At 40.4% G+C, this 21,266-nt stretch overlaps 1 protein-coding gene across 1 annotated transcript; it reads left to right on the top strand.

The window, feature by feature from the left end:
- Positions 1 to 361: 361 nt before the first annotated feature.
- LOC139119360 (zinc finger protein 418-like) lies at positions 362 to 8,326 on the top strand. Its single transcript, XM_070683148.1, has 3 exons — positions 362 to 661; positions 4,282 to 4,404; positions 5,503 to 8,326. Exons 1-3 carry the CDS (start codon positions 535 to 537, stop codon positions 7,134 to 7,136), a joined length of 1,884 nt encoding a protein of 627 aa, XP_070539249.1. The 5' UTR covers positions 362 to 534; the 3' UTR covers positions 7,137 to 8,326.
- The last annotated feature ends 12,940 nt before the right edge of the window (positions 8,327 to 21,266 follow it).

Raw genomic sequence — 21,266 nt, 5'->3', positions numbered from 1 at the left:
TATTATTTTGAACATCGGCGACAAGATTTTGCCCCCCCCCCCCCAAGACCGTAAAAACTGAACGGTCCCTTATAATGCAAATATGAAAATCTTTTAGATGTATGATGATTTATTTTTCGCAGCCTGGTGCGGGGTTCTTGATCAAGTTTGATCAAATAGAGGGGGATGTGATGTTTTTCAGGTTTTGAAGATTGATTATAAATTTAAAATCTCAATCGTGATTGCTCAAGCCCATCCTCCTAGTGTTTGTAAATGCAGCCTTGCGGTATGCCGCGGTATACAGCGGTGTGAAACACAAATTGCCTTTGTACAAAGCGCCCCCAACGGATGTTTCAAAGTTCAGTTGTTGAGAGGCGTGGTTGAGAGGTCAAAAGTTCATACCAAAGCTCGGTGGAATCGTACTCAACACAGCTGCTAACTGTAGATGTAGCCGCTTGCCCCGGCATTTCTGGAATAACTGTGGTTTTACGGAATCTCAGATTTGAATTTTACGTCCCTCTGAAATATTTTTGCAGCAACATTCGTACTCTAAAGATGGAAATAATGAACAAGGACTGTCCTCTTTCGGATTTTGAGCCCTGTGAAAGATCGAACTGCAATGGCGGCAGTGGCACTGGAAGTGCACTCAATAACAACTGTGGCGTTCCACAAGCCTGTCAAGGTATGATCTATGTGAACCGAATGTGAAACACCCGTATATACGGTATAGTACACAGTCGCTTTCGGTCAGGTACACGGTGGACGGCCCCGTGACCCAGTAAGAGGTTTTGTTTCAGGGTCACCGGCGTTAGCCCTGTCATTGTCAGGGTCACCGTTAGCCCTGCGTACAGGTCTTGTGTTCCCGGAGTTTATACGGCGTGGAGGCCATATAACGCCGGGAACCGAAGACCTGTACGCAGGCCTAGGTCAAATATAGACGCGCCGTATAAACACATACTTTCTGCAGATCCGTAATTAATTCCCGACGGACGCCACCTCAGGTGATACGGGGCAAATCACAGGAGCTCCTTAGCTGGATAGTCTGCTTAGAACTGTATTTAGGTTGTAGCACTTGGCGGGCATAGCGACTACGGGATCGATAGATCGAGTCGAAAATCGATCTACTTAGCAGACTATGGACGCCTGTGGGGCAAATGTGGGGGTGGGGGTGGGGGTGGGGCTAGACCGTGTTTACCGTGAAACTATGGGTTGGGTAATTGCCTCATAATCCCCTCTCCCCCCCCCCCCCCAGTCACTGACATGACTAAGCGCAGAATTTAGGAATGTATTGTCCCACACATTTGGGCAGGGAAATGAGGGGGCTTTACTTGATTTAGGTTGGGATTTTCCAGATTATCTTGCCCAAGGGGGTGGGGCATTTGACAAATTTTGTAAGACATTCCCAAATCCCCCACTATTCCCCGAGGTTGGGGTGGGGAGTTACATTGACTACTGCATAAACGGCCACTCCCTGACTGTTTCTATTGATTCCCAAAAACAAACGGTCAGGGAGTGGCACTGGCTCTGCATGCTGAAGGCAAAAGATGGCAGAGAGACCCTAGACTAGGCTGTGTAATTCTGTTTAGGACTCTAACCACGTGAGGCCATACTGTAGCTCGAAGTTTTGCTTGGGTATTTTTGGTGACGGTAATACATCACTTCAGCTATTGAGGCCACAGCCCCGGCATGCAGGGCTTCATTGATACACTGAGACATAATGCAGGACTAAAGAATGGTGGACACACCACCTGATAGGGATTGGTTGAGTGGCCTTCATAAGTTACTAACAATATTAAAACATGATTGTGTTGTGTCCTCTAATTTCCAGTCTTGCCCTTACATGATACAGCGAAAGTATTTAGTTGTCCATGTTATCAATTAAAAATTGGACAGTGTCACTATAGTTTTATTAAATAGTGCAGTATTTTTGTATTGGTCAGTCATTGAATAAGTTACAAAACTATGTTTAAAAAGTTTTAATGTTTACAGGGATGTGATGAAAGAGTGTGCCCAAAGTGCGTTGATACTGTAATCACATTGACTTTACTGAACATTGTTGAAATTTGTTGAAACGCATTTGAGCTGGAGCACGTTGTTATGGTGTGTATAATTTCATGATTGTGACTTTATCTGCAGTGTTCTCCCCAGGCCATTTAGCGTAGCGGTGCCGCTACGCTTTCGCCTCTCCCCGCTACGCTTTGATTCTCCCCGCTACGCTTTAAAATATTCCCGCCATCCTTTAGTTCACACGCTAGCGTTCTGCGTAGCTACCAGCTGTTGCATGCATTGTCTACACATTAGCGCTCACTGCAACTTTCAACTCGGTGAAAGAGTGGAAGGTGTGAAGTATGGTATGCGTCCGATAACTTGTCCGTAAGTGTTGAATGGAACGTTAAAACAATAGAAGAATTGGCTGGGTTGTTCACAAGTTTTCATTCTACAACGACTATTACGACCAACAAAGACCTTTTAGTCGGTATACATCGAGGACAAGTCCCGGGGACAAGTACTCACAGAGTTAGGCGGTGTAGCCACAGGCGCTCCTTAGCTTGGTAGTCTGCTAAGTAGATCGATTTTCGGATCGATCTATTGATCCCGTAGTCGATATGCCCGCCACTGCAACCTAAATACTCACAAGGTGTGCAACACAATCACTCAAAAAACACACCACCCGATTTGTCAACTGGCCGTGCGCTCGCACAAAACATTCAGAACTACACTCCTCTATACCTAGTTGGATCACAAATTTAACCATCTCGTCAAAAATCATGCCGATGAATGTGTTACTCGCGTCATCTTGAAGAAATCGGCCGTGTTTTGAGACCAAGCGAGTTGAAATGCTGCCTGCAGAACGATTCTACCATATGACGTCATTTTTTCCACTGCTGATTGGTTCAACTATACTATACCAGTGACATGTTGCCATGACCTTTGTTTTGGCCGTTGATTAGCCAATCAGTATTGGAATAAATTACATCATATGGTAGAATCGTTCTGCAGGCCATATTTCACTGCACTTGGTCTCAAAACACGGCCGATTTCTTCAAGATGACGCGAGTAACACATTCATCGGCGTGATTTTTGAGGAGATGGTTAAATTTGTGATCCAACTAGGTATATGAGAGTGCAGTTCTGAATGTTTTGTGCGAGCGCACGGCCAGTTTACAAATCGGGTGGTGTGTTTTTTGAGTGACTGTGTTGCACACCTTGTGAGTATTTAGGTTGCAGTGGCGGGCATATCGACTACGGGATCAATAGATCGATCCGAAAATCGATCTACTTAGCAGACTACCCAGCTAAGGAGCGCCTGTGGGTGTAGCACTAGCGGGGCCTGTGATCACATTCCCATGCTTTGATCAACGAAATGGACCGCAAAAGAAACAAAAGAAGCAGTTGACTAGTGAGGTTGATTATGATTTTACAACGATAATCTTTTTTTTTGTCCGAGTACGATCACGATCGCGATCGAGTTCACATTGCATAAATTCCAATATGGCGGCGGCCATGTTGGCCGACGTGTTTATAACGTGTTGACATTGATCCTGGCGTCGCGTGTGGTTCCACTCCGACACGTTCTCTGAAAGATTTTACACCTGATTTTCGAGTGATTCTAGTCGTACTTAGTTCATGTCTTGTGATCATCTTGGTGGTATTTTAAAATCAAGAATCGAACGACGATGTTCAGTGGCACTGGTAGTTACGCGGGGGGGGGGGGGGGGGGGGGGGGGGGGGGGCCTGGTGGTTGAAATTGATCCCCGCGATGAAACATTATTCGCGGTGTTTGTCGTTCAAAAATGATATAAAACTCAATTACATTTCTTGTGTAAAGCTTAAACTTATGAATTTTCCTTGACAATTTTATTAGCAATATATGTATTAATGAAACTCCAATCAGAGTCCGACGAACCATTTCTTGCTTCAATCTGAACTTGCTGTTACTGTTTGAATCTTCGATTTTATTTGCAATTGTACTATACTGTGATGATTTATTTAAGTGTAATAAAGAGTTTCCATGATGTTCAAATTGCATACTTGTATGTTACCATTGCATTTTGTTGTGAGTGTACATGAATCCCGGGACATGAATGCGTGGGTGCATGTGCAAGCTTACATCCATATGCAAATATAAATTAATGATATGCAAATGATTATGCAAATTAGCCGCTACGCTTTTGCTTGATCCTGGGGAGAACACTGTCTGACTATTTTTCTTGTTTCAGTCAAGGAATATCATAGATTGGCTGTTAATGTTAATCTATGGCTTCTTAACTCTAACATAGAAACATTTTGTATTTCTTTCAGAGTGTTGTTCAATTTTCAAATCTCTAAAACGTTTCGACAAAATGCATGAGCTTGTGAAACCATTAGAGACACTGACTGAAAAGCTGTATCAAGAATATCAAGACGATACATTATCAATGAAAGGTAAGGTTCTGTTACACAGGGCAGATGTCAAGTTTTGTTTGGTATGGTATGTATGAGTGTGTGTGTGTGTATGTGAGTGTGGATCTGGCACTAATGTGCCACATGGCAAACATGTCTACATCATGTTGTTTTTCAACCCATCTTATAATATGGCTGACATTTTGTTATGCTATGATCTGCTGCATCTAATAATTCATAGATATTACTGCAACTTGACTATGATTGTAACAGTGTTTTGGGGTAAATGTGAATATGTCTGGTGTCAAATGAATTACTTAAGAAAGGATTTGCTAAATCCTAACAAAGTACAGCTGAACTGTTGTCTTACCTAAATTTCATGCGTTAATGAAAATACAAATATTGTGTGTGCGTTGGCACACTACTTATTTTGCTCAAGCTGTCATTAAGTTTTAACCTTTTTGCTTAGGACGAGGCTAATAATAACCAGCCCTTGTAGAAATTTGCTGACTTTGCACTCTTTTAAGTTGGTGTTGTGTATTTAGAACTGTTTAAGGCAAAATGTACCCAGAAATGCATGTGATTGCCACCATTGTATGAAGTATGAATGCCAGAATTGATTTATGTAATTTATTAAAGTCTAGAAACAGCTTTGGGTGGTTGGTCAGCTAGGTGTGCAATGTCAAAGTGACTGTCAGACATGTTCATGACTTTTGCACAGTTTAACTTTTCATGGATCTCTGTGGATCACCCATGGTTTTAATAGCAATGCTTTCATATATGCTTATATTGTACTGTACTGTACAGCTTCATGACTTTGACTTTATTACATTTGTACCTGAACTTTGTTGATAGTCATGCTGTGCTGTGCTGTCTTTTGTGTGTTCAGTAGCTATGTATGTGCCCTTTGACCTATAATTTTTGGATTAAAGACTGCTATGATGGCTAAGCAGCTGTGCTCTTAACTAATCCAATAAATCCATGAAAAATATCCCAGTTTTGTACAATATTACATGAAGTCATTTGTAGTAACATCAAAAGCCTACATCTTTCTGTCCTTAGAGTGCTTTATGGAGCCTTCCTGTTACTGCCTTATAATTATCCTACTGAACTGTTCTATATTCATCTTTCTACTAACAGATGCATCAATAATTGTACAGAGCATTATGCAAAACTGCTGTATAACATTGGAATACAGTTCCATGTCCAACCGAGAGAACAGCAACGAAGACCTGACTCCATGGTATGAGGGCAATCATATTGAACACCGATCTACATTACACAAAGATTCCTTCCATTTGATGCAGTGCCATTCTCATAATGGGGACAGCTATGACGGTGAAATCAGCACTGAGTGTGGTGAAAATTGTGGGGAAAACAGCAATGATGGAGCACATAGCTTGAACTCAAGGGCACAAGAAATTGAATGTGGAGAAAGTGCTGAGTCCTACAGCGACAACATGTATCTCAAGGGGCTTGCAGTGATCCATTCTGATCTCACACCATTCCAACACAGTGAGTGCAGTGAAACATTTATTCAGAATGACAATCATGAGATACATGAGTTGACCAACTCAAATATCAGACCATATAAATGCGAGGAGTGTGATAAAACATTCACAGACAAGAGCGGTCTTAAGAGTCATATGCTGAGCCATTCGGAGATGAGACCCCATCAATGTGGAGAGTGTGGTAAATCATTCAAAAGGAAGCACCATGTACTGAACCATATGTTGATCCATTCTGGTGTCAGACCACACGAATGTAGAGAGTGTGGTAAAACATTCACATGGAAGGGCTGTCTTATAAGGCACATGTTGACCCATACTGGTACCAGAAAGCATGAATGTACAAAGTGTGGTCAAACATTCACACACAAGTGTCATCTTAGAAGTCATGTGTTAATTCATTCTGGTGTCAAACCACATGAATGTGCAGAGTGTGGTAAAACATTCAAACAGAAGGACACTCTGAACAGCCATATGTTGACCCATACCGGTGCCAGACCGCATGAATGTGCAGAGTGTGGTAAAACATTCAAACAGAAGGGCACTCTGAACAGCCATATGTTGACCCATACCAGTACAAGACTGCATGAATGTGCAGAGTGTGGTAAAACATTCAAACAGAAGGGCACTCTGAACAGACATATGTTGACCCATACCGGTGCCAGACCACATGAATGTAGAGAGTGTGGTAAAACATTCACATGGAAGGGCACTCTGAACAGCCATATATTGACCCATACCGGTGCCAGACCACATGAATGTACAAAGTGTGGTCAAACATTCACAGACAAGTGTAATCTTAGAAGTCATATGTTAATTCATTCTGGTGTCAGACCACATGAATGTGCAGAGTGTGGTAAAACATTCAAACAGAAGGGCACTCTGAACAGCCATATGTTGACCCATACCGGTGCCAGACCACATGAATGTACAAAGTGTGGTCAAACATTCACAGAAAGGGGCAGTCTTAAAAGACATATGTTGATCCATTCTGGTGTCAGACCACATGAATGTGCAGAGTGTGGTAAAACATTCACACAGAAGTACAGTCTTAAAATACATATGTTGATTCATTCTGGTGTCAGACCACATGAATGTGCAGAGTGTGGTAAAACATTCACAGAGAAGTGCAATCTTAAAATGCACTTGCTGACTCATTCAGAGATCAAACCTCATAAATGCGGAGAGTGTGGTGAAACATTTAAAAGGAAGGACCAGGTACTCAACCATATGTTGATCCATTCTGGTGTCAGACCATATGCATGAATGTACAGAGTGTGGTAAAACATTCACAGAGAAGGGCAGTCTTAAACGGCAATTGCTGACTCATTCAGAGATCAAACCTCATAAATGCAGAGAGTGCGGTAAAACATTTAAAATGAAAGTCAGTCTAATCAAGCATATGTTGATCCATTCTGGTGTTAGGCAGCAGGAATGTGCAGAGTGTGGTTAAAACATTCACAGAGAAGGGCAATCTTAAAAGGCAATTGCTGACTCATTCAGAGATCAAACCTCATAAATGCAGAGAGTGTGGTAAAACATTTAAAAGGGAGAACGAGGTACTCAACCATATGTTGATCCATTCTGGTGTCAGACCACATGAATGTACAGAGTGTGGTAAAACATTCACACGCAAGCACAGTCTTAAAATACATATGTTGATCCATTCTGGTGTCATACCACATGAATGTAAAGTGTGTGGTAAAACATTCACAGAGAAGGGCAGTCTTAAAAGCCATATGTTGACCCATAATGGCACCGGACAGCATGAATGTACACATTGTGGTCAAACATTCACACTAAGGTGCAATTTTACAAGACATATGTTAGTCCATTCCGGTATAAGACCACATGAATGTACAGAGTGTGGTGAAACATTCATACAGAAGTACAGTCTTAGAAAGCATATGTTGATCCATTCTGGTGTCAGACCACATGAATGTGCAGAGTGTGGTAAAACATTCACTCAGAAGTACAATCTTAAAAGGCACTTGCTGACTCATTCAGAGATCAAACCTCATAAATGCGGAGAGTGTGGTAAAACATTTAAAAGGAAGGACAAGGTACTCAACCATATGTTAATCCATTCTGGTGTCAGACCACATGAATGTAAAGAGTGTGGTAAAACATTCACGCAGAAGGGCACTCTTAACAGCCATATGTTGATCCATTCTTGTGTCTGACAGCATGAATGTGAAGAGTGTGGTAAAACATTCATAAAGAAGTTCTGTCTTAGAAGGCACATGCTGACCCATTCATAGATCAGAACCCATAAATGCAGAGTGTGTGGTAAAACATTTAAAAGAAAGGACGAGGTTCTCAATTATACATTAATAAATTACTGTGTCAGACCACATAAATGTACACAGAAGCACTGACGTTAATAACATTTTAATGTCATCCAATTGTTCTAAGGTTAGAAATAACTAAATAAAATCTAGAATCATTTTGTCTTATTTCATGACTTTTATCTCAAAAAAAATCATACGTATGATTTTTCGTTAAAAAACCCAAACAAGTAGGCCTATTAACGGGTAGCTGTGGGTCCATAGCTGTGGTGTTTTCACACAGCATGAATGACTCATTCATTATGATTTTAACCCCAGGGTTAAAATCAAGTCAAAACCAGCCCGTAAAAGGCAGGAATCCCGTCTGAAAACACCACAGCTGTGGACCCACAGCTAATTAACGGGCAGAAGCTTTAGCTGTTGATAATTTTTTTCAACATTTCTGTGCAATATATAAAGTACAGTTTCTTTCTGTCTCCCTTGAGTAAGCTGAAACACATAAAACACACAATATTAATTCGTCGACAAATTATCTATCTATATATCTATATCTTCTATCTATCTATCTATCTATATATATATATATAATATATTATATATATATATATATATATATATATATATATATATATATATATATTATATTGTTACGTGCAGAGAAACGAACAAAAGGGTGAACTCAGCAGTTAACGTTTAAACAAATTTATTACGAAAATGAAACTAATTGCTAAGTCAGGGATAGAGTACAAGCTTTAAAAGTGTACAGACTACTTATCTCAGCTGGGACGGCAAAGCTCCAGTCTCAGAGTTGTAACAGTCAGTTGGATGAATGAACAGTCCTTGCAGGCTTGAAGCTGCACAAAGTCCACAGTATAAATCCAGCGTTGACAGTGAAGGTCTTGAAAAGTCTTGAGAATGACTACTGCTGGAGTTTAGTAACACACAAGAGACACGATCCCAAAAGTCTGACTGGAAGCTGTGCACGTCCCTTTTATAAAGGCATATAAGAACAATCTAGAACTTTTATTGACATGCTAATTACTGTTCTAAAATTATCTCCCTTACACAACTAATCAACTTTCCAGAACATTCCAAACATGACTAATTGAATTCAAGGTTTTTGAGGTCATCAAGGGCAGTGACCTTGAGAATGTTCTAGACTAATTGAACTCAGGTCATGATGAGTGTGGGGTAAATGACCTACATAACACACCCCCTCTTCAAAAAAGAAAATTTTTCAAAGAAAAATCTTTCTTTTACAAATGTAATCTGAAAAGGATTTAAGTACTCAAATTTTGTTTTACTCTAAAGTAAAATTTCTTGAAAGTGAACAACAATAAAATTTCTTGAAAGTGAACAACAATAAACTCTAAATACGAGAGAGACAGTCTGCAATTAAATTGTCTCTGCCTTTGATATGTCTAATGTCAAGATTAACTCCTGTAACATTAAACTCCATCTTAGCAATCTCTGATTTTTGCCTTTAATTTCTGCAGAAAAACAAGAGGGTTGTGATCAATATAAACCACTATTGGCTGATTTGAAGAAGTAACATAAACTTCAAAATGCTGTAAAGCTAATATCAAAGATAAACACTCTTTTTCAATTGTAGAGTAGTTTCTCTGGGATTTGTTAAATTTGTGTGAAAGTAGCAAACAGGATGTCCCATGACTATCTTCTTGCAATTTGTTGTTGGAAACTTGAAATGGCACTGAATTTGGCATAAAGTATGCACGGCAAAGTCCGGTTATTTTTACTGAGTTCGATAAAGTCATTGTTCGGCAAATACTTGGCTTCCTCCTGGAGATATTCCGCTTTCGCAGGATTCAGTCCGTCTGGATGTTGTTCCACTGGATTACTGTCGCAGACATCTTCGTTGTGGTAGATGATGTTTGTCCTCGTTGGAACATCTTGAAACAAATGTTCATGGATTGGTTCTTTCAGCTGTTGTTGTTGTTCTGGCTGGAGGTGTGCCAACTTTGTAGACTCCAGCTTCTCCAGGATTTCTGAGTTCTGAAGCTTGACCGAGCCCAGCTTTGAGTTTAGAGTATTTTCACTCAAGTCAGTTTCAGTATCACTATCTTCATAATGGCCAGAACTGACGGTACTGACAGGCTGAGTTATAGTAGGATTATCCCTATCCAAATATGGCTTAAGCATATTTATGTGACATAGCTGTTTTTGTTTTCGCCTGTCAGGTGTTATTATGATGTAATTTAAATCACTCAATTTCTTATCGATTAGGTATGGCCCAAAGTAACGAGCATGGAGTGGTTTGCCAGGAATTGGAAGTAGAACAAGAACTTTTTGACCTGGTTCAAACTTCCGTTTTGAGGTGCTTTTATCATATTTGATTTTCATTGACTGCTGAGATGACTCAAGATTTTCTCTGGCTAATTCACATGCTTTAGAGAGTTTTGTACGAAAATCTGACACATATTGCAAAATATTCAGACAATCATCGTCGTCTGATAGGAATTTCTCTTTAACGAGCTTAAGTGGGCCACGGACTGTATGTCCAAATACAAGCTCAAATGGGCTAAAACCAAGAGACTCTTGAATTGACTCTCTAACAGCAAAGAGCAAAAAATGAATTCCTTCATCCCACTGCTTCTCTGTGTCAAAACAGTAGGTCCTAATCATGTTTTTCAAAGTTTGATGAAATCGCTCAAGAGCACCCTGACTTTCTGGATGATAGGCGGATGACCTATACTGTTTAATGCCTAGCTGATCCATTACTTGTTGAAAAATTCCAGACATAAAGTTGGAGCCTTGATCGGACTGGACACATTTAGGGAGGCCAAATAAAGTGAAAAATTTGACTAAAGCTCTCACTATAGTCTTTGTCTTTATATTTCTCAGTGGTATGGCTTCGGGGAACCGAGTTGATGTACACATTATTGTCAGCATGTACTCATTTCCTGATCTTGTTTTGGTAGGGGCCCAACACAGTCTATTAGTATCCTACTAAATGGTTCTTGAAATGCAGGAATTGGCTGTAAAGGGCCTTTGGAATGGTCTGATTTGGCTTTCCTACCATTTGACATGTGTGACAAGTTTTACAGAAATGTGCTACATCCTGCCTGAGATTAGGCCAATAAAAGTGACTGAGAATTTTATGATAAGTTTTCCTGACTCCTAAGTGACCAGCCCAGGGCGTTTCATGGGCCAGGCGCAATATTTCAGCATGGTAGGGCTTTGGAACCACAATTTGATGTTTTATAGCCCAATCGTCATCAACCAAAACATCTGGAGGTCTCCATTTACGCATGAGAATACCAGATTTTGTATAATAGGAAACAGAGCTATCTGAAGTTTTACCTTCATCATCTACCCTGTCAAACAAAGACAAAATATCTGGGTCTTTGTGTTGTTCTGCAATGAGATTTGATCTAGAAAATGTCTGACTTTGGTCAGCAGAAGTTTACTGGAAGTTTCAAATCCACGAGGGATAACGGAATGATCCGTGTCAAACACCTGACTGAGAAAGGTGTCATTTAAGTCAACATCTGTGACATTATTTTTGAGAGTATTTTGATTCTCGGAAGTTTTTTTTGACATGGCTCGAGTAATGGCACATGAAGGAAATAAATCGGGTATCTCTTGTTCAATTGGCTCTGGATCCTGATCTAAAGTAGGATTATCAGTCACAAGTGGATTAGTATGACCTTGTCCCCAGCAAGGTCGTTTCCAAGAAGAAGGTGAATCCCTTCAAAAGGCAAAAAAGGCCTAATACCTAAAGTCACAGGTCCAGAAACAAAGTCCGAAGACAAATAGACATTATGGAGAGGAACAGGAATGTAGTCATTACAATCTACCCCCTTAATAAGAACTTTAGAACCTGAAAATGACTTTTCAGAAAACGGCAGGGTATCTGCCAACAAAAGAGACTGGGAAGCCCCGGTATCTCTTAAAATTTTGACAGGGGTAGCGGAAGAGAAATCACTAGAAAGTGATATAAAACCATTATGAATAAATGGCTCGAAAATACCCATAATGCTATCCTGAGAAGAATTGACCTTGACCTCATTAATTGGGGATAAGAGGGTTTAACCTCAGAAAATGTGTTGCACACATTATTAGACTCTAATTGAGTTGATGAAGAAATAAAGGCGGTTGGCTTAGATCCACTTTGACCACTTTGACCTTCACGTTTTCTTTTCAATTTGAAACACTCTGACATTAAATGGCCGTCTTTCTGCAATAATTACAAGAAAGTGTACCGAACTGTTTGTCAGAAGGAGATTGAGACTTGGGATCTGATGATGTGGAAGTGTTACTTGAACTTTGTGAACTGTTGTCATTTGATTTCCTACTCTCCTTTGAAAAATTCTTGGATGAAAAGGAGGAGTTAAATTTACCTGCATTGTTTCTGTATGAAAAGGACTGGGATGGTTTGCTGAGAAATGAAGATTTGTGGGTCAATGAATAATCATCGGCCAAACGTGCAGCGACCTCCAATGTATCTGCCTTTTGTTCATTGATAAATGTCTTGATGTCACTCCGGATGCACCTTTTAAATTCCTCAATCAAAACGAGCTGTCGTAATTTGTCATAATTCTGACTGACCTTTTCAGAAGAACACCAACGATCAAACAGTTGTTCTTTTGTTCGAGCAAATTCAACATAAGTTTGATCCTTCACCTTCTCACAATCCCTAAATTTCTGACGGTAAGCTTCAGGCACCAACTCATAGCCCTTGAGAATTAATTCCTTCACAGAATCATAATCTGAAGCCTGCTCTACTGACAACTGAATGTAAATTTCTCTGGCTTTACCCACCAAAGCACTCTGCAAAAGCATAGACCAGGACTCCTTAGGCCAATTCAGACTCTGAGCAATTTTCTCAAAATGAAGGAAATATTTATCAACATCCTTTTCTTGGAAAGGGGGAACTAACCTGAAATGCTTAGTGATGTCAAACTTGTCTGAAGGGAAGAATTTTCCTGACTGTCCAAGCTCTAAACGTTTTATTTCTAACTGTAGTCGATGTTCTTCCAATTCTCTCTCCTTTTCTCTCTGTCTTTCTTCCATTTGTAATTCTTTCTCTCTCATTTGTAATTCTAGTTTCTTGATCTCCAAATTTGTCTGCATTTCTAATTCTAATTTTCTGAGTTCAGAGGTAGACTCGGGCTCATAATCTTTCAGGGTGGATTCCTCAAATTGGCCTAAATCAACTAGATGTTTGGCAATACGGTACTGTATTTCCCTCTTGCGCATAGATCTTTTGACTTCTACTTTAAGGAAATTGGCCAGTGTTATGAGGTTGTCTTTTCTGAGGGAATTAAATGTGTCCTGATCAAGGTCATCCATAAATTCGTCTGGTTTAAATTCCGCCATGATTAAAGCGCAGTGGTCGTCGCGCTGCGCATCCTCCTGAGGGGGTCCCCTCTGTTGTAAACAAATCCAAGAACGCCGCGCCACACATGTTACGGGTGATTGTAATGTTTGCGATATTGCCGCTTGTTAAAATGGCGGCTGATCTGTCACAAGCATACCAACTAACCAAATGTAACACGCAATAAAAGGTCAATTAATCTAAGTTAAATATCTGCTGAATATTGAACAATAATTGCACGCTGGATTGAGATCACATTTGCTCATGATTTTCTGAATCAGTTGAATGGGGCTCGGCTACTGTTATTGCTCGAGCTATAGAGCTAGACGTACGCATGTAAGCTACGCATGTATACGCCAACAGACTATCAACGACCGGGCTCTAGTTTTCAACATCGCTAGCAAGGACGAGAGCTTTCATTTCAAGAGGCCCGACAGGAGTACAAAGACAACAACCCAAACTACAGAAATCTACAGCTCGCATGGCAATGCCCGCTGCAGCAAGAAGCATCTCTGCATCTGTTCCGTTCCGTGGTCTGTGTCAAACCGGGTATATGGCGCGCTACACTCGGCTGTGGAGAATCCAACTCAACTACAAAGTTTACCCCGTTTGGGGGTGCAAACGAGAATTCCGAGTACAGGTATCAAGTCAAGCGAAGAACCTTTCATAGGTCTTCTTGTTATGTTGGGGTTATCTCACTTGAAAGAGGATTCAGACCTACCCGGCAATCAGGAGGTACAACAACGAAGTTTGCCCAGCACCGGTAGGCCTACACCAGCTAGCGGTTGGATCACTGCCATGACCGTGCACAGGACCGGGGTACAGGATCTCTCGATACGTCTATGCACGGTGTAGCCGTGCAATTTTCCTGCCAAATGCCGCGAAAACCCGCTCGTTTGTCTATTGTTTCCTGTCATTTTACTATTTCTTACCACGTAATAGTAGGAGAAGTAAGACATGGTGATCAACAGTTGGTTGTGGGCCAAGTCGTAGCGGGCCGGTACGTTGTGGGACCGGATTCTCTATATCCGTGTACGTCAACGCGGTGACGGTCTCCCAACAACATCTCCGTGTCCTGCTCTGGCTTGCCGATCATGGTCTTGAGTGTAATTTTGTGTTAGGCATAGTGCTTGTTGCTGGTCTACATATATAGGCAATGTTGATCATTTTAGTTATGTATTTCACTGTACTGTACATAGCATTGTGTACAACCAGCGTGATCGCGCGCGATCAAAGCTTTTTGTTCATTGTGTCTGCGTGCAGTAAACTCAGAGACATAATGTGCTGAGTGTAGTGTCCCAATGTTTGTAGCTCTACACGAGTTATAGATAGAAATACACCACTGAAGTTCGTTTCCGATCTTATTATTTTACTATTGCATGATGTTGAGTCTTACAAAGGCTTAACAAGGTGGGGGACTGCTCCCATCTCACTCCTATTGAAGTTGAGAAGACTTATGTTTACAAAAATGTATGTTTATCAACAAAAAAAATCACGCGCGCGCAGCGCGACGACCACTGCGCTTTAAATTTCGCTGAGTTTCACAGTATACAGTAGTTTTGAAAAGGCTGTCAAAATGTTGTTCAAACGGCTTCAAAATATTCGTACCCGGACAAGCCCCCAATTTTGTTACGTGCAGAGAAAACGAACAAAAGGGTGAACTCAGCAAATAACGTTTAAACAGAATTTATTACGAAAATAAGACTAATTGCTAAGTCAGGGATAGAGTACAAGCTTTAAAAGTGTACAGACTACTTATCTCAGCTGGGACGGCAAAGCTCCAGTCTCAGAGTTGTAACAGTCAGTTGGATGAATGAACAGTCCTTGCAGGCTTGCAGCTGCACAAAGTCCACAGTATAAATCCAGCGTTGACAGTGAAGGTCTTGAAAAGTCTTGAGAATGGACTACTGCTGGAGTTTAGTAACACACAAGAGACACGATCCCAAAAGTCTGACTGGAAGCTGAGCACGTCCCTTTTATAAAGGCATATAAGAACAATCTAGAACTTTTATTGACATGCTAATTACTGTTCTAAAATTATCTCCCTTACACAACTAATCAACTTTCCAGAACATTCCAAACATGACTAATTGAATTCAAGGTTGTTAGGTCATCAAGGGCAGTGACCTTGAGAATGTTCTAGACTAATTGAACTCAGGTCATGATGAGTGTGGGGTAAATGACCTACATAACAATATATATATATACCGGTGTATATATATAACAAAATTACTTCAAGTACAAAGTAATGGTATCTGTTACTTAAGTTTCATGCATCCTGCAATCATCAGACAGATGAAAGTAATACTAGCTCAACACTCTTATATATGTTACAGTTGTATGAAAAATATGGCCAGTATACTCAAATATGGCTACTATACTCAAATCACATAATAAGAGAGTAATCACTGAAGACCAACGTCAAGATCGACAAGCTGATTGTAATTGCCGGGACAAGTGTACATGCCCCTTGAAGGGTAACTGTCAAGTCAAAGGTGTGGTTAACAAGGCCAAGGTATCAATGGGGGACAACACAGAGAAGGTCTACATCGGACTCACTAATAACACCTTCAAGACACGCTTCGCTAATCGCATGCAATAGTTCCGTAACAAAAGATATCAACTCTCGACTGAGCTGTCCAAGTACATCTGGACCTTGAAACAAAAGAATCAGGTCTTTGACATTTTGTGGTCAATTATTGACAAAGCATCAAGTTACTCTAACATAAGGGAGCGTTCAGTTTTTACGGCCTGGGGGGGGGGCGGCAAAATCTTGTCGCCGGTGTTCAAAAAAATATAGACCCCCCTGCATTTTTTGTGAAAAAAAGATGACCCCCCCCTTTGTCAGACGAAAAAAATTGATGAACCCCCCCCCCTGAAAAATAACCAAAACCCATATGTCAAATTTACCCGCATGGTTTGGATTTGAACTCCGGTACGCGGCGCACTTTATTCGTGTAGCAGAGATGCCAGTGCACAAACTTCTCAGCCACATCCATTGAAACATCTGTTAATTAGGACGACTGTAAGGCAATTTTTAACTTCATTTCCATAGACAACTCATGTCCATGGACATTGTATAAAGTAAACTTTTATTGGAGTGGTTCGCCAAAGGCAGCCCTCCGGTTAAGAGGGTCATGGGCCAAGTCACGGGCCAAGTCAACTTTATTCTAGTGGGCCACCAAAGGTGGCACGCCGGTAAAGAGGGTCGATCATGGCTATTGCATAAAGTAGACTTTACTGGACAGGGCCGCTGAAGGCGCGCAGCCATTACCATTATTCAGTGCGTGATCCAGGGGTCCCTCAAAAATGTTTCTAATAGAAGCCGCGGCTTCAATTGGGAATTTTATGGTAAGATTGCCGTGGGGTATTATTGTAGTGGGCCGCCACAGGCGGCCCGCCGGTAAAGAGGGTCAATCATGGCCATTGCATGAAGTAAACCTAATTTGAGTGGGCCGCCAAAGGCGTCTGCCCGTTAACAGGGTCATGGGTAATACATAATGTATATTTATTGTAGTGGGCCGCCGAAGGCGGCCCGCTGGTAAAGAGGGTCGATCATGGCCATGGTATAAAGTAAACTTTATTGTTGGTATTATGTTTTTGAAAATGTGGTGACCCCCCCCCTTTCCTACCAGTGAAAAAGCGATGACGCCCCCCCTTTGCGGATTCCAAAATTACGATGACCCCCCCCCTGGATTTTGCCGCCCCCCCCCCCCCGGCCGTAAAAACTGAACGGTCCCTAAGCAAGCAATGTAATCTTTGTATATCAGAAAAACTGCACATTATCAATGCTGACAAATCTACGCTGTTAAACAAATGCTCGGAGTTGGTTTCAAAATGTTGCCACAAAAAAAATATTATCTATCAAATTTAAACACCACCTATAAATAGAATGGTACGTCCCGACCATATAGATATAAGAGTGTTGAGCTGCTATTACTTTCACTTCACCTATCTGATGATTACAGGATGCATGAAACTTAAGTAAGCTTAACCGATACCATTACTTTGTAGCCTACTTGAAGTAATTTTGTTATTATATTTTATCATATACCCTAGCTGCAGTACAGTAAGTAGCTCGAGGTTTTGCCTGGGTACTTGGGTCGGACGGCAAAACCAGGTTTTGCCGTCCGACCCAAATACCCAGGCAAACTCGAGCTACTGTACTGCAGCTACATATACCCATACCCATATTGCTACACCCTAGTAACGTTCACCGTAAAATATCAGCCGCGATATTTCACGGTAAACGTCGAAATATGCACGATGAACGTCATCAGTTTTAGAGTTTTCCCGAACTACATTAGCAGTTTGTTGGTAAACAACGTAAACAACAAAATGGCTGCCACTCCCCGCCTGCGAAGCGATATCGCCGACGTAAAAAATTGAAGGGCTTCGAGGAACACGGGTATTTCTGGTTGCAAAATACGGAAATATCATGTTGACTCTTGAAATGTTTTCCCATGGTATTTTTTTGGTCAAGTTCTAGCAAAATTCTGCCGTTCGCACGGCGCCGGCACTGTGCACGGTCTCCCCCGAACAGGTAGTGAGCGCGTGGCGTGACAGCGATGTCGCGCGCGCGACAACTGTTGATATGGCATCTCTAAGGGTCCCTAAACTAACAAAATGGCGTCCTCTCCGCGCGAGCTCCGTGCCGTACGACGATCGAAATCTGGATAGATTTTTAGCTGAGCACGTTTTGATCAGTTACAGTTGTAATGGCATATTGCACCTTAAAATGTCCCTTTTGTATGACGATTTCATTCATTCATTCATTCATTCATTCATTCATTCTTTATTTGTCACGTAATAGTTACACGAAATTTTGTATCCCGGTGTCTTTCTTCTTGGGTTTCATTGAGATATGGACGACTTGCAGCTATGTCGCGCGTGATGTTGACATCTTCGTCGTATACTTTATGAATGAAGCCTGTTCACACAAACATTTTGATATTTATGCACGAGGCGTAATAAAGTAAAGCCTCAAAATTTAAGGTTTTTGTTCTATTGGTAAAAATTCCCTAAAAATTGTGGGCATGGGTATATGAAGTGTCATGTCTGACGCAGCACAAATGACACTCATGCTGATACGACACAGGAACAGGCGATATTGGGTAATAACCTCTAATTTATATATATATATATATATATATATATATATATATATATATATATATATATATATATATATATATATATATATATATATATATATATCAGGGCTCGAAATTAGCAGTAGTCCCGCGTCCACAGACTACCAACTTTTTCCTGGGGCTACCAAAATCCATGAAATGGTAGCCCAGACGGACTACAAAAGCTCGGGACATGAAATTCAGTCAAGTACTTGGCGTGACTTGTCCGGTCCGTCATTTTGGGATGAGCTAAATGCAGTCAATGCAGTTGGACACAGAAATGCTAGACTATGACTTTGTTATACAAATTACAAAGACGGTCGTGCGGTGGAACTTTTATGAAACAAAGTTTCAAAATCTCAACTGATGTACTTGGATGACTAGCACGGGAAATGATGGCCAATGAGAACGCATTTTCATTGCATTTTGATCATGTATCAATCAAGGACATTATGCCTCCTCCGTATAGAAAGCTCATGGTCTATTTTAGCCCTGCTACAGTATGTCTCACCACGGATATACAAAAATACCTGGTCTCACATGCTGAGAATGTTGTGGTCGTTGTCATGACGACTATCAAAATTTGCAAACTGGTTGTCAATAGGTCACGAAACTTTTGAGTATCACTGTTGTCTTTTATACCTGTTTCCTTTTGGGTATTGGGTGTACAAGTATACACATCAAATAACTAGAAAATTCACTTCATGCGCAGAATCTTGAAAAATAGCTTTTTCCTGTCAACTTAATGAAAAATATCCCTAAACTAAAATATGCATGGGCTACCAGCCATTGTCACTGGGCTACCAACTTCAGAAAATGGTAGCCCAAGTGGACTACCAGGGAAAAAAGTTAATTTCGAGCCCTGTGTGTATATATATATATATATATATATATATATATATATATATATATATATATATATATTGATATATATTGATATATATTGATATATGTGTATATATGCATAGATACATATATACACATACACACATATATGTTTATATATATATATATATGTGTGTGTGTGTGTGTGTGTGTGTGTGTGTGTGTGTATCTCGATATGTGTGCAAATCAGTGCTTTGATTTAAATAGGGACATCCAGGGAGTTAGCAGGCCTGTGAACAATGTACTGATTGGTTTCTATGGTTACTTGGTCCAGTGAAGCCCTTCGACCTTTTCAACTTCAAAGTAGACGCTTAATGCTAGATGTAAAATATCCATGCTCGCTGCTATTTTGACTTTCGTTGAAATCTGTTTCGTGCTGGTCTATAGTGGCAAAATTGTTTAAAAATGCCCTGCATGTAACTTAATTATTTCTGAAGAAGCATGTAATAAAAATATTATTGCCTGAATACATTGGTTTATGTGCCCTTGCAGCAGGACGAAAAATTTGCCATCCTGGTGTCAGGCAAATTGTCACCTGTTCTAGGGCATATACAACCATGTATTCAGGAATATATATATATATATATATATATATATATATATATATATATATATAATATATAATATATATATATATATATATATATATATATATTGTGTGTGTGTGTGTGTGTTGGATTACAATTGTATTAGAGTCCAGCCTGAAAGTGATTGTTAATGATACGAATGCACAGTACACAGACAGGCTGTGCTGGCAAGCTAAACACTGGACAGTTCAACATGCTGTATAGGGAGTAGAACAAGCAATAATATAAACTGAACAAATATTTCCCTTTATATCTTTGTTTCTTGTTCTATCCCCCAAGCAGCAAAGCATGTTAGAATAAAAAATATTCTGTTTGGAAAGTACTCTGTATATGTATATTGATCGTAATTATTGTGGTTGAAGACAAATTTATTGTAGTCCGGATTTGAATTCAATTTGAACAATAATTATGCTGACTGTACACATATGGCTGTGCTACACTTCTCACAGGGCTTCAGGGAGTAGAACAAGAAACTGCAGTAGATACACCAAACAAAACACAACAAAATCAACCCAAAGTTACAGCTCCTCTTGGGGTAAAGTCACACTCAGGTCATATTGCCAATCTCACCCATAAATATGAGTTATTATTCAAAAGCTAGATTGTGTATGCTGTTCCACTTGTGTCCTATTAAAGGTGACCCTGTGTGACTTCTACTGTGCAGTACGGTTTGACAGCTGCCTATTTAGTCTTGCAAATTTGAGCTGTGACGTTTTGGTTTCAAGTCCCTGCTATAGAATGCTGTAATGATTGTGGGTGAGATGTTTCACAAATCCTAAATATTGTAAATAAATGTAAGCGACCCACTGTAATCTTTGTACTCCTATATAAACACAAAATTAATGTTCCTTGACACATGAAACTAATAGGCATGAACAGTTCCTGGGCCATGTGATCTGGTTGATGCACATGGATGTGAGAAAGTGCCTGTGTGTTTGTTTAGGCATTCTCAGCAATTAATACCAAACAGAGAATGTGTTGACTATGGAAGACCGTCACGACATGCAACATGCGAGTTTTTAAAACTGCGATCTGTGTGGTAGGATTACGGGTGGACCATTTGATATCCCGGGGGGGGGGGGAGCTTGGAAGATTGGTGGAGAGCCATTATTTTTTTCCCACCTGCTTCACCATGAATTTTTTTTTCTACAGGGCATATGCTGGCA

This window comes from Ptychodera flava, chromosome 2 (assembly GCF_041260155.1).
Source record: "Ptychodera flava strain L36383 chromosome 2, AS_Pfla_20210202, whole genome shotgun sequence".
In the NCBI taxonomy this organism is placed as follows: Eukaryota; Metazoa; Hemichordata; class Enteropneusta; family Ptychoderidae; genus Ptychodera; species Ptychodera flava.
This window is presented reverse-complemented; position numbering and strand designations above follow the sequence as displayed.

Excerpts from the sequence above, each read along its gene's own strand:
- LOC139119360 (XM_070683148.1), top strand. The coding sequence starts at position 535 with ATGGAAATAATGAACAAGGACTGTCCTCTTTCGGATTTTGAGCCCTGT. Across the intron at positions 662-4,281 it reads CGTTCCACAAGCCTGTCAAG|AGTGTTGTTCAATTTTCAAA; the intron begins GTATGATCTATG and ends TATTTCTTTCAG. Across the intron at positions 4,405-5,502 it reads CGATACATTATCAATGAAAG|ATGCATCAATAATTGTACAG; the intron begins GTAAGGTTCTGT and ends TTCTACTAACAG.